The sequence below is a fragment of the Chlorocebus sabaeus genome, chromosome 8 (genome assembly GCF_047675955.1).
Source record: "Chlorocebus sabaeus isolate Y175 chromosome 8, mChlSab1.0.hap1, whole genome shotgun sequence".
Taxonomy (NCBI): domain Eukaryota; kingdom Metazoa; phylum Chordata; class Mammalia; order Primates; family Cercopithecidae; genus Chlorocebus; species Chlorocebus sabaeus.
The window spans coordinates 2,236,964-2,251,041 of record NC_132911.1 but is presented as its reverse complement, the minus strand read 5'-3'; the positions used below and the strand labels follow the sequence as shown (position 1 = coordinate 2,251,041).

The window sequence follows — 14,078 nt, the reverse complement described above, 5'->3', positions numbered from 1 at the left end:
TGAAAACAGCAAGGAAAGATGCACCCCCACGATGCAATCACCTCCCACCAGGTGCCTCTCACGACACACGACGATTATGGGAGCTGCAATTCAAAACCAGATTTCGGCGGGGACACAAACCATATCAGGTATTAATGACCTGGTCAAGGTAAAACTCCCACAGATGACACCGCAGAGCTGCAGAGCTGTAGGTCAGGTAAGAGAGAGGCCTGGGGCCTCAGCCACAGCAGGTTCTCCCAGCAAGAAATCAGCAATTAAGAAAATAGGCATACATTTGCCCATGTTTTGTTCAAACACATTGTTCAAAAATTTTGTCCATGTGAATTTTGGTTTCACATTTCCTGACAGTGAGGAAGTTGAAGCACTGAAAACAAGTGACTAAGGAAGAATAAAACATTCACAACTTTGGGGATTTGACAATTCTTATCTACGTGTCTTCAGCCACGTGGTGGGTGGTGAAGCTCCCAGTCTTTCTGGAGATGACTGGAGGCCTTCGGACTGGTCATGTCCTTAGACTGGGTAACTTTCTTTCCATGAAGGTTCCTCAAGACAGTGCGACCCAGGGCCAGGGACTGTGGAATTGCTAATCGGGGAGAAAGGAGAAACAACAATACTGTATCATAGGAGATGACTTATAATATTTATTACAACCACAGGATGGATACTACCCAGCTATCAAAAATAATATTGCAGAATGTGTATTTAGTGATGAAAAGATGCTCATGAGGGGGAAAAGCAATTTTTAAAGTACAGTCTCCACTTGACGTTTTTATGCCTTTTAAAGACGTAACTGTGTTATGTGCAGAAACGGCCAGAAGATGTGAAACAAGGGCCGTCACAAGGGCCGTCACTCCAGTGTGGAGGGGACACGTGTTGAAGGTCACTGTCGGCTGACGGGAGGGGCCAGGATCAGGGAAGGTCCTGGGGTGAGGTCCGGGTTCCCTTTTGTCTGAGCTGGACCAGCAGAAGGTGCAGGCAGAGGCGACGGGGCAGAGGGAGGCCCGGCTGCCAGGCTCCTGGGCACAGGGGAGCTCGCACTGCCACCCTCCCGGGAACGCGTGAAGAGCTGGGTTCGGGAAGGGAGGCTGAGGCTGGCTGGCGGCAGATGGAAGAGCAGCTCATCTGCCATCAAAGAAGAGATTCACTTTGGCAGGTTTATGTGACTTTTTTTTTTTTTTGTGAATTAAAAACATGTTTCCACAAAAAACAAAGTAAAGATTTTTTTTCAGCAGCCTGCAAATTAACTAACAAATGAGACCAGCTTGTACGTTTCTGTTTCTGATTTAAGAAGCCAATTTCGCAGGCTTTGACAGAAGAAATTTCAATACAGAAAGAATGTCAACCAGAGTCAATTTCAAAGCATGAATTCAAGTACCAAATCCCCATTCCAAAGCATATGTCTGGAGACTATCAAAAGAACAGAAGAGCAATACTAAAACACCAGCCTGCCTCAGCAAACAAATCTTTCTCCGTTACGTTACAGCGTTCGAACCCTGCAGCCCTCAGCCCAGGGTGGCCAAGTGCACGCGCTGAAACCCAAATGGTTTTATGGCCTTCAGTGAAGGAATGAATCAATTTCTTTTCACGACAGCTACCAGACTCTGCAAATCCAGTTTGCAGTCCTTGCTGCATTTCACGGCAATCAATTACCCTAATTACCTCCTTGCACCTCGTGATGGGTGATGTTCATAATTTCTAACAAAAAGGCATTTTCATAAGGGTGACATCAGCATACATTTCGATGTCTCCTGTTTCTTGCTTTAGGGATAGTTCAACACTGCACAAACTGAAATATCCTTTCTTTCTTCCAAGCTGCAAAGCCCAGGTGAAAGGGGCCAGGATTCCATCACCATATTCTCTTTGAGGTGCTGGAACCAAGGAAGAACATTATCGTCCATTGCTGCACCTTCCCGCAGGGAAATGTATTCTGCATTCATTCAAGACTTGTGCGTGTGTTTGTATGTGTAATGTGCGTATATGTGTATGTGTGTGTGCAGGTATATGGGTGTGCATGCACGCCTATGTGCGTATGTGTGTGCATGTGTATGTGTCTCCCTCCTTCCGGGAGACTGTGGCAAAGGCTCCTGCCCATGCTTCCCTCCTCCCCCACATCCTGACCCATAGGGGTGTCCCCGGGGCCTGGGGTGTGGCTTCACCCTCCTCTGGGGCTGTGAGTTGTGAACTGTCTTTCCTACGGCTGTCTCCAAACCTGTGGGCCGCACCACAGCTGAGTCTACAAAACCCCCATCTAACCTGCCTGCGACTGGGCACACGTGACTGGGCCCCTTGGCCCCGTCCAGCTCCTCTCACCCTCATGCTGCTACTAGGAATGGAAGCCACGGGCTCACGGACACCAGGAGGCCACCAACAGAGGCGCTGCATGCCCGGCATGACCCCACCCACACAGGAGTCCCAGGATGCCACACTCACCCCTCCAGGACCAAGGTGCCCGCTCCAAGCTGCTGGGAGGTGCCGGCCAACGGCTAAGTCTCTCCAGGGTGTGCCCTGAGCCCCTCAGCGGGAGAAAGCTGCCCCCCCATGTCCCTCCCTGGGAAGAACACACAGGTTATGGCCTGAATTGTGTTCCCCCAAATTCCTGTGTTGAACCCTAACCCTTGGGACCTCAGAATGTGATTATTTGGAGATGGGACCTTGGCAGAGGTGATGAAGGTAAGATGAAGTCCCCAGGGTGGCACTGATCCCATCTGCCTGGCGTCCTCCTAAGGAGGGGAGATGAGGTCACAGACAGGCAGAGAGGGGGCAGCCCTGTGGGGATGCGGGGAGAGGACGGCGTCTGCACACCCAGGAGAGGCTCAGCAGGAGCTAGCCTTGGGACTCCACAGTCTTGGGCGCCAGCCACCAGGACCCTGCAGAATGAATGTGCCTTTAGACCACCCGGGTGTGGATGCCCGTCATGGCACCTGAGCTGACTCATGTACCACCCAGGCTGGCGGCACGAAGGCAGGACACCCACTCCTTGCCTTGGTGCGAGGACCTCTGAGTTCACACGGCGCCTGAGTTCTCTCAGAATTGGCCGCGACTCCTCCCCGCTGCTCACCCCTGACCTCTGCCCCATCCTGCGTCCTCGCCCCTCCGTCACCATCTCCTTGTTGAGAGGACACCCGTGGCCATTGACACGTCCATCTCACCAGGGGCTCTTCCCGGGACCCTGAGGGAGGTCAGGTAGGCACAGTCACAGCCATTTATTTCCATGGAAAGCCCCTTTGGAGAGCCCCCGGCTGCACAGCTTGCAAGAAGAACCCCACGCGTCTGTCTTGTTCTAAAGCTCACGCTCTTTGGATGACACCAGCGGTTCCCAATCTGGTAATTCTGCCCCCAGGGGACACTGGGTGACATCTGGAGACGGGTTTGGTTGTCACTAAATGGGGGTGCTTCTGGCAGGTAGTGGGTGGAGCCCAGAAATGCTGCTCAACATCTCCCAGTGCATAAGACGGACCCCACAAGCATCGCCCACCCCCCATCCTGCCGTGCTGGGCTTGAGAAACGCGGGGTGCGTGGCTGCGCCTCCCGGGGTGCACATCTCAGCGGAAGAGATCTTCGCAACGCTGTTCAATCCACCCTGGGGTCCCTACAACAATTTAGCTTGGGCGGGAAGTCTTCCCTTTCCTGTTTGTTTGTTGTGGTTTTTCCTCTGAGCCATTGAAACCAAGTCAGGATTAGGTTTGGTTCAGCTGCCCACTTCATTTTCTTAAGGACAAACTTGATTCCATTTCACTCCCTAACACCAAGACAGACAAGGGATGACTTAAATCTTAGCTCACTGGCCTGTGCTCCAACAGCTCCCAGTCCTGCTGCACTTTGGGCTGGGCCAGCCGTTCCAGGATCATTCATGGACCAGCACTGTGTGTGGACCACCAAGTCCATGACAGGAGACACAGACTCAGCAGGGACAGAGAACCCTGGGGCATCCACTGCCCTAGGAGGGAGGGAACAGGGCCAGACTCTGCCCAGCTGCATGCCCACAGGAGCAGACCCCTTAGCTGCCCTGGGAGGGAGAGGTCAGAGCCAGATCCCATCTACCTGCACTCCTGCAGGAGCAGAGCCTCAGCTGTCCTGGGTGGGAGAGGTCAGAGCTGGACCCCATCCACCTGCACTCCTGAAGGAGCAGAGCCTCAGCTGTCCTGGGTGGGAGAGGACAGAGCCAGACCCCAACCACCTGCACTCCTGCAGGAGCAGAGCCTCAGCTGTCCTGGGTGGGAGAGGACAGAATGGGACCCCATCCACCTGCACATCCACAGGAGCAGAGCCTCAGCTGTCCTGGGTGGGAGAGGTCAGAGCCGGACCCCATCCACCTGCACTCCTGCAGGAGCAGAGCCTCAGCTGTCCTGGGTGGGAGAGGACAGAATGGGACCCCATCCACCTGCACATCCACAGGAGCAGAGCCTCAGCTGTCCTGGGTGGGAGAGGTCAGAGCTGGACCCCATCCACCTGCATTCCTGCAGGAGCAGAGCCTCAGCTGTCCTGGGTGGGAGAGGACAGAATGGGACCCCATCCACCTGCACATCCACAGGAGCAGAGCCTCAGCTGTCCTGGGTGGGAGAGGTCAGAGCCGGACCCCATCCACCTGCACTCCTGCAGGAGCAGAGCCTCAGCTGTCCTGGGTGGGAGAGGACAGAGCCGGACCCCGTCTACCTGCACTCCTGCAGGAGCAGAGCCTCAGCTGCCAAGTCGAGGGCACTGTGCCCAGAACAAGGTGACCACTTGGTGACCCTCGTGGCATAAATGCAGCTGGTTCCTCAGGTTCTTAGATCACAGAATCCAAGGACCCAGTCACAGATCACAGGGTCTTTGTACCCAGTCACCACGAGGTCTCTGCATCCACGGCCATCTTAAGTTACATGTAGGCCGTGTCATTCTCACCTGATAAACCTGGATAAAACAGCGCATGTGCCCACCCAGTGTTCCATGTTCACACGAGTTATGATTTCCAATGCGCTTTTCAGGAAACTGTCTTGCATCTCACCACAAACTGAGGCACGCAGGATCGATGAGGCAGAAAGATTTACCAGACACAAGGCTGGTCAAAAACCCGAAACCAGACACCCTTCCACATCCGTCAGCGTTTCCACAAACATAGCTGGAATTTCTGTCATGGGGATGAGAACGTGGTGGGTCCTAAGATGATGTCACTGAAATATGACACAGCCCAGCGATCTCCCTGCCTGCCCAGCACCAAGCTGCTCCCAGCAGTGACACGCCGAGTCCCAGGACAACGGGGGGTGATGGAGGAGTCCAGCAGTGACACGCCGAGTCCCAGGACAACGGGCGGTGATGGAGGAGTCCAGCCGGGGAGACAGTGAGTGGCCTCATGTAATCCGAGAGGCTCGAAGGCACAGGCCCAGCTCCCGCACTCCTGCAGACGGTCCCTGATTACATGAACGGGCTCGGTGAGCGCCAGCGTGATCCTGCCAAGCCCCGTGTGACGTTTCTCAAGGTGGGAGAGGATTCCGTGGCAGTCGGGGTTGGGGGGAAGGAAGGGGTGGCCCAGAGGCAGGGCCATTGTGGAGATGCCCCTCACAACATGGGCTTTGCAGTCAGGAGATGGTGTGGCCTGGGCCACAGGATGGGGAACACAGAGCGTGGGGGGCGGGCACACGTGGCTCCTGGTGCTGGTGCAGAGGCCACCGCTTTGTCCAAATGAGGCGTTTTAAGATTAACAGCAGATGGAGGGGGAAGCTGGTGGCCGGGTGTTAGTGCTGGACAGATCCAGACGAGGAACTCAAATGGCTGCGGAAGGAGTGCCGGTCTGCGCGTTTGTGTCCAGAGCAGCTTAAAAGGGGACGAGAAGCTCCTCCCAGCCCTGGTGTTCCACTACGGGATTGGAAGTGAGGTGTGACCACACCCCAACTCTCCTACCCATTCACGGCCCAAGATCTACACCACGAGCCACTTAAAACAAAAGCCCTCCTTTCAAATTGCAAACGTGCGTTAGAGTGGAGCACGGCCCGACTGGCCGGTTCTTCCATTCTGCTGAGCACTAGTATGGCTAAGGACAGGAACCGACCACAGCCATCTCCTGTCTCACTCTTTTGCCCCTAAAACTACAAATACAAAGAAGTTTTCTGAGAAGCTTGTCAGAACTATTGGTTTTCTGGAGTTGAAAGCATCCCATAAGCCACAACTCCAGCCTTCCTGAACAGTTAGGGACACTGTGAGGGTGGCGGGGTGGGGGACTGGGATACCTGGGTCCTTCCTGCTTGCCAAGTTCTGGAACATGGGACACCGAGGTGCCCAGAAAGACCCTTATGCTCGAGCCCAGCGTCCTCTGGAACATTGTGGGACACAGGTGCCCCCTCGCGAATCGGTACCGAGTGTGTTGGACCCTCCTAGATACAGAGGTAAAGTGGGACAAAGACAGCACCCGGGCCCGGGTGACAGATGGCAAGCAGAGGGACCCTCAATAAAGGCCAAGGTGGAGGCCAAGCTGAGCTGAGGGTGTGAAGGAAACAGGCAGGGAGGGTCCACCCAGCATGTGGAGGTGGCCCTGTGGCAGGAGGGCCAGAGGTGGCCCAGGCTGTCCCAACTCTGATGAAACTCAGGTTCCACCCCAGACGGGGCAGAAAGAAGCAAATGGCCAGCATTGTGCATTCCATGACAAACAATTTATTTATTTATTTATTTTAATTTAATTTTATTTCATTTAGAGATGGAGTCTTGCTCTGTCACCCAGGCTGTAGTGCAGTGGCGCGATCTTGGCTCACTGCAACCTCCACCTCCCAAGTTCAAGCAATTCTCAGGCCTCGGCCTCCTGAGTAGTGGGGACTATAGGCACTTGTCACCATGCCTGGCTAGTTTTTGTATTTTTAGTAGAGACAGGGTTTTGCCATGTTGGCCAGGTTGGTCTTGAACTCCTGACCTCAGGTGATCCCCCTGCCTTGGCCTCCCAAAGTGCTGGGATTACAGGTGTGAGCCACTGTGCCTGGCCCCGTGACAAGCCTTTTAAATGCTTATTGTAGAGACAAGAAACAGGGGAGCCTGGCTCCGTTTTGTAAAAGATGGATGATTTTTCTAAACTACACCACAGGGATGACCTGGTGACCGGGGAGATGGATTTTTAAGACGTGTTTTTGTGCCTGACCGGAAACTTCACCAATGTAGTAGCTGAGCCTGGAAGGCAGGGATCTGCACAGCCTACAAAACAGACACATCCTTCAGAGGAACGGCTGCGAGGAAGGGTCCGTACTCGGTGCCGGGACCTGCGCAGAGGGCGGCAGCAGGGAGAGGCTCTGAAACACTTTACACACGGGTGGGAAACGCTCATGGTTCTGTGTTTTCATTCCACCCCCTCCCCTCTGTGTTCTTTTCTGCCGTTTGCTTCCAACACCTGAACAGGTAAAAAGCCTGACAGGTAAAACCCAAAGCCAAACTGGCTGCTGCCTGTGAACACGCCAAATAAACAGGGGATCCGAACCTCTTCAAGTCAAATAAAACCTAGGGTCCGAACCTCTTCCCCAGGAGGGCCAGGGTTGCAGTCGGGCGATGCCCTGGTGGGGAGGACACTGGCAGAGGAGAAAACCAGGAGCGCGGGAGGGGGTGGGAGACTGGGATGCCGCAGAGAGGAGGCCTGAGGACAGCAGGGAAGGAGGTGGGGACAGAGGCCAAGGGCTGGAGGGGCCGCCGGGTCTTCTGTGGGAGGCAGCAGGGACCCCTCTATCCCTCCATCTGACACCGCCGGGAGCCTTCCCGGGGAGGCGGCGTCTCTCCCTCCCTGCATGTCCCTGGGACTTTCTGTGGACTGTGGCATAGAGAGTCTTTTGCATCCTGAGCTAAGCCTCAGTGAATCCCTTCTGCATTCCTACAATGCTCATTAAAAGTTTGACCTTAGATGCTTAGTCTGCTGATGCAGAAAAGATGAAAATAAGAGCTTTGTGAAAGAATAACGTGAGGTCAGAATTGCCTTTCAATTCCACTTAGTCTCTGTCTTGACCTACTTAAAAACAAGAAAAAAATCTTCCTCTAATATGAACCACATACTCTGTACAAACCAAGGGTGAAAATAAAAAGTTATCCTGTCATTCAGCTGCAAGTCTTCCCAGTAAAAAAAGGAATGTAATTTATAAACATTACTTCTCTCTTCTAATTCTTTTAAATCTTATCCATACACTAGGACCCACAGACAAATTCCTTTAGTTTCACTATTTCCTGGCTGTGAAATAAAATCTGGGTTTGTGAGGACCCAGAAACCTAAAGTATTCCACCAGAAAGTTTAATGCAATCGACAGGAAGGGACAGTCCTGCACAGGCATCTTTGAAAACACCAGACATCAATGCAGCTGGGCCCTAAGACAGAAACAGTCTGAGGAGGTGGCACACAGCTCCTGATATTCAGCTTCACAGATCATTCCACGAGGGTCCAGTGGTGACCACTGGGGGACAGTGAGGAGGGGAGAGAAGTCACCGAGCTGCATCCCCAAAAGAGGTGGTTTCACCGGGAGGTGGATGTGGGGATGCGGGGAGCTTGCTATTGCAAGAAAGTGCCCTTGTGAACGAGCACCGTGAAAGCCGTGGCTGCAGATGTCCTCCCATCCTCCAGGCAGTGCTTCCCAATGTCGGCACAATAACGCTCTGGGTTCAGTTTCCGAGGATGTTCACCTGAGTGGACGTGAGAGGGAGGCCGGTGGCCATAGCAGGTGTGCTGCACGCAGGGCCGCCGTCCCCCATGGAGAAGCAGATGGAGCTGTTTGCAGGGAAGCCCTGGTGGGTGTGAGGCCTGGTGGCTGCTTTCTCCTCTCTTTCCTGTCTCTGTCTTGTGGCCACGTCACTGAATTCCAGGGGGATTTCACCTCAATGTTGTGTCCCCAGAATCACACCTTTTCCTGGGGTCAAATCACAGCCCGTCATTCTTTACATGTTACTATAAAAAGACATCACGTTTTGAAGTCTGGGAAATGTGTTTTGCTGGGACAACATCTTGGCCCAACCCAGGTCACTCCCTGCCCTGCCGGCTCTCAGCGCTTGGCGGAGTTGTGGGGGGACCCCAGAAAAAGGGAGGTTTGACCTGGCCTCTGTCCTCAAGGCTCTTAGAGGCTTGCCAGGAAACCTGACTGATGAACGTAAAGGTACCTGGTGACCCACACGCGTACGGTGAGAGGCCTCGGGGCAGGGAAGTCCAGCAGTGGGTGGCTGGCTGCGGAACAACAGGACCAGAGTGTCTGAAATGACCCCATGGCACGGAACTCAGACTGACAGACACAATCAGACCAACCAGCTGGTTCCAGACAAAGAAAATCCAGGAGAAGGAAGAGCAGACAGACAGGAGAAACCTCAGCCTGAATGAGATGAAGAGGCTCATCACCAGCTGCCAGGTGGGCCCCTTCTCTGGATCCTGATCCAAATAAAAGCCAACAAGAGACATCGAGCCATCAGGGGAATGTGACCACTCACCAGGTTGATATTGTTTTCAATATCTCATAATGCAGGTGGTTATGCTTCAAAAGAAAGCATCCTCATCATTCTGTGTGGATCTTTTGGAGATCAACACAGGCATATTTACAGTTGTATCTGTCCGCCGTGTGGGATCTGTCGCAGTGAAGCCTGGGTGGGAAGGCGTGAGTGCAGAGGGAATGAGGTCACTCTCGGAGGGATGGTGTTTGAAAGGGACTGACAGTGTGCAGGTTCATTCTCTCACTTCACCTTTGCGAGTGATTGGTATTTCCTGCACCTACACCATGGAACAGCTGTTGGAGGTGGAGAGGAGCGTGTGCCTGGGAGGAAGTGTGTGGGAGAAACTCCTGGGAGAAGGCAGGTCCAAAGGGCACAGGACCTGAGGAGAAGGCACGGCTAGAAGGGCTGGGGAAGAGTGGCAGGCATTGGAGGCAGGTGACCCTGGGGCAAAACCTGGAGGCTCTGACAGCGTCCTGAAGTGTTCACTCAGGGAACTACTATATACCCCAGTTACAGACAAAAACAAGAGAGCTGTGTGTCTGTAACAATGAGGAGACAGATCAGAGTGAACCCCAATTCTTTATAGCAGGTTTCTCTAAACACGCAGACACAACTTTTGCATTTGGATATGATTAGGGTTTGCCAACAGCAAACAAAACCTATGCCTCTTCCATTGCTATAAAATAATATTTTATGCAACTACCAATTTGTCTCTGAATAAAGCTGCCTGCAAAGGCAATTTGGTTAGCATTTCCTTTCAAAACAGAGCTACTGAGACGTGGACGCTGGACCTGACGGTGATGGTGCTGCTGGAAGGATTTGCCACCACGACTCCCAGAAAGCATCACGGCTGCTGGCTCTCCCTGCCCTGTTAGTTGACTGCCTGTTGGCTCAGTCATCAAAGTCCCGTTACTCCATGAAGACATCTCCAACCCAACGCGCAGCCCACAGCTGCTGCTCTAGGCAAGCAGGAGATTTGTGAGTTGGGACACACAAGTTATGTTTTGTTAACAGCACTATTGACTGAGGGGAGTCACTTAGCGGCATCCTCAGAAGTGGTGTGTGCTTCCCAGAGGGCTTCCCCGGTAGACTCCGGCATGGCACAATCCAGAGACAGAGAGGGAAATCACATAAAACAGACAATTCCGCAATATGCCAGCTCTAGGGATCTACCTTCTTTCATTTGTTTTTGCCTTTGGTAAATTCATTTAATCCACACCCCAGAGACACAGAGGCCTTTTCCATAATCAGGCTTTTTGTGGTGGTGGGGCTTAGAGAGGCTGCGGTCAGGTGCAAGGAGTGAACTCACAAATGTCGCAGGCCCATTTCCATTAGGCCGGTCCATCAGCTTTCACGTGGAAAATATCCACAGGGGCTAGTCTGTGTTTGCTGTGGTTGTTAAACCCTCCAGCCTTAGAGGCATTAAAGAAATGGCCCACTGTGTTTAGAGTAGGTTCCCAGGAGGAATTGGGATCTCCAGAGGCCCTCCCAGAGAAGGCCAGAGTCATGCATGAGAGCTGCCTGTAAATAACGTCTTGCCATTCCTGCAGCCCCACACACAAAGCCATAGTGTGCGGTCAACCCTGGAGTCTACCAGCAAATGATGGATAAAGAAGATGCGGTACATACACAGGGGACACTATTCAACCTTTGAAAGAGGGAGACCTGCCATTCTCCACAACATGGGGGAGCTGGAAGAAACTGCAGAGCAGGATGAGCCCGGCGCACACAGAGGTCACACCGTTGCTCTCACAGGTGGCATCTGAAACAGCTGAACTCATAGAAGCAGAGAGTGGAACTGTGGTTACCAGAGGGACTGGGGATGGGGAGGAACTGGGAGATGTTGGTCAACGGACATTTCAGTGAGGAGGGGTCAGCTCAAGAGACCTGTTGGCCCGCACAGTAGCATCAGTTAACAACCGTGTATTGAATACTTGGAAATCACCCAGAGTGGATTTTAAGTGTTCCCACCACAAAAGAAAAAACGTATTAAGGTCATGTGTGTTTTAACAGCTCGGTGGAGCCGTCCCAGAACACATCCATATATCAGAACATCCTGTTGCACACCCTAAATGTGTATGCAGTTGTCATCTGTCAATGAAAAATGGAATAACGACAAAACCACCTGCTGTGCGGAGTCGGCCTCCACAGGGCCGTGCGCCTGCTTACCTGGAGGTAGTGGCACGGCCTCAGGGCGGGCTTGGTGTCCTGGTGCAGCAGCGGCTTGTCCAGGTTCAGTGAGCTCTTGCGGTAGGCCTCCTTGGCCTGGCTGACCGTCAGCGTGGACCAGGAGCTGCGCTTCAGGTACTTGGCATCGGGCGTCAGCGCCAAACCCTCGCAGGCTGAGCATTTGACGTCGTTGTTGCTTTTGGAGGTCTTGAGGGACAGGTCCCCGAACGGGCTCTGCAGCGCGTCGGGGTAGCAGTGGGCCACCGGGCCCAGGTGGTGCCGGTTGAGCACGCTGGGCGTCCGGTAGGTGCTGTCGCTGTCCAGGTTGTCGTCCGAGCTCCACCAGCTGCTCACGCCAGGCCGGGGTTTGCCCTCGGGCTTGCGCTCCTTGCTCTTGCTCCTCTTGCTGTGCTTGGCGTGGTGGGCGTGGTGGTGGTCGTCCGCCCGGCCGTCCGCCTTGGTGCCGTTGGCGTTGCTCTTGGAGGAGCCCTCCAGCGAGTGCGACTTGGTGAAGAGCTTCTGCACGGAGTGTACCAGGTGGCGGATCCGCCCGGGGCTCTCGCTGCGCTGCTCGGCGGCCGCGGACGTCCTCTGGTACTGCAGCGTGTGGAAGCCGTCCCGGTGCAGCGGCAGCTGCTTCTCGAACTGGTCCAGCAGGTTGGCCGGGATGCGGTTGATCTTGGCGCCCGCGTGGGCCACGGCGCAGTCGTCGCGCGTGTCGTAGTGCGAGCTGTAGTGCATCCGCGGGAAGGTGCTGCTGGACACGTGGTCGCCCAGCACCACGGGCATCATCACGCACTCCGAGTGCACCGAGCTGCGCGGCGAGCAGCGGTGGCGCCCCCCGGGGCAGCTGTCCGCGGGGCTCAGCAGGTAGGGCGGCCGCGCGTCGGGCCCGCGGTGCAGGTGCTCGCAGTCCTCGGGGGGCGCCAGACCGCACGTGTGCCCGGGACACAGCGGCGGCTGGGTCCGACTTCCGGAGAGGCCCTTCATGCTCCTGGGCGCGGGCGAGTAGCGCTCCTCATTGAAGTGCTGCGTGGGCGACCATGAGTACTGCGGGTCTGCGGGGAAACAGAAACGGCATTCAGCACCCGGAAGCGCGGCGGAAACCCCCAGGCGCGGGGAAGGGGAATGTGTGACTCCCACCGTGGGCTGTGTTTTCAGTAATCAGTGTCCGTGTCTGGCCTGGGCACTCGAGAGGGCAGGTTTGTGGTTTCTGGTTTATTTTTTTCTTTATTTTCTTTATTATTATTATTATTATTTTTGAGACAGAGTCTTGCTCTGTCGCCCAGGCTGGAGGATAAGGGCGCGATCTCGGCTCACTACAACCTCCGCCTCCCGGGTTCAAGCGGTTCTCCCGTCTCAGCCTCCCAAATAGCTGGGATGACAGGCGTCCGCCACTGCCCCGGTTAATTTTGTTTTTTGTGTGTGTTTTTTGAGACAGAGTCTCGCCCCGTCGCCCAGGCTGGAGTGCAATCGCACGATCTCAGCTCATTGAAACCTCTGCCTACCGGGTTCAAGCCATTCTCCTGCCTCAGCCTCCTGAGTAGTTGGGACTACAGGCATGCGTCACCACGCCCAGCTAATTTTGTAATTTTAGTAGAGACGAGGTTTCGCCATGTTGGTCAGGCTCGTTTCAAAGTCCTGACCTCAGGTGATCCACTGGCCTCCCAAAGTGCTGGGATTACAGGTGTGAGCCACTGCACCTGGCCACGCAGTTGTTTTTATATCACAAAGTGTGAGGAGTGGAGAGGGAACACTGACGTTCCCAAATGGTTAATGACCAAGATTTAGCAGCTAGTAGATTCAACAGGTCTCTTGACAGCTGGATTTTGTGGTATTAAAGGAAATTAACAATTTGGGGGAAAAGCATAGTTGTATTTCACTTAGATTTCAGTTGTGTGGTACAGCTTAAGAAGTTTTAAAAACAGCATCTGGTATTTGATGGGTGATATTGTCTGGTAAGCTCATATATCACATACACACATATTAATCGCGAAATCATTTGTTCAGTTCACATTCTTACAGGCCAGTGAGGATGGGAGGGGCTTTCTCGAGGCCCCATCTGTGTGGGGGCAGCTATGTCTCCTTTCCCAGAGGCCAGGGTGTGTGCCCTCCCACCTGACTCCTCCCAGAGGCCAGGCTGCATCCCCTCCCACCAAACTCCTCCCAGAGGCCAGGCTGTATCCCCGCCCACCAAACTCCTCCCAGAGGCCAGGCTGCATGCCCTCCCACCCGACTCCTCCCAGAGGCCAGGCTGCATCCCTGCCCACCCGACTCCTCCCAGAGGCCAGGCTGCATCCCCGCCCACCCGACTCCTCCCAGAGGCCAGGCTGCATCCCCGCCCACCCGACTCCTCCTTGTGCCCTTCTGCGGCCTGCAGTGAGCTTTCCCTGAATGCCTGGAGGAGTGAGGCCGTGGCTACAACACAGCACAGCCTGAATGAGGGCCGCTGAGCCACCAAGGGGCAGGTCGCTTGCTCTCTCCTCTCTCCCTAGGAAGGCAGC

General features: G+C 54.4%; 1 protein-coding gene across 3 annotated transcripts in view; it reads right to left on the bottom strand.

The window, feature by feature from the left end:
* DLGAP2 (DLG associated protein 2) overlaps positions 1 to 14,078 on the bottom strand; it is a 928,742-nt gene that overhangs the window by 136,988 nt on the left and 777,676 nt on the right. For all 3 annotated transcript variants that reach the window (XM_037985419.2, XM_073017908.1, XM_037985420.2), the window contains one exon: positions 11,575 to 12,632. In XM_037985419.2, coding sequence (XP_037841347.2) covers positions 11,575 to 12,632 — 1,058 coding nt within the window. The remainder of the gene's footprint in view (positions 1 to 11,574; positions 12,633 to 14,078) is intronic.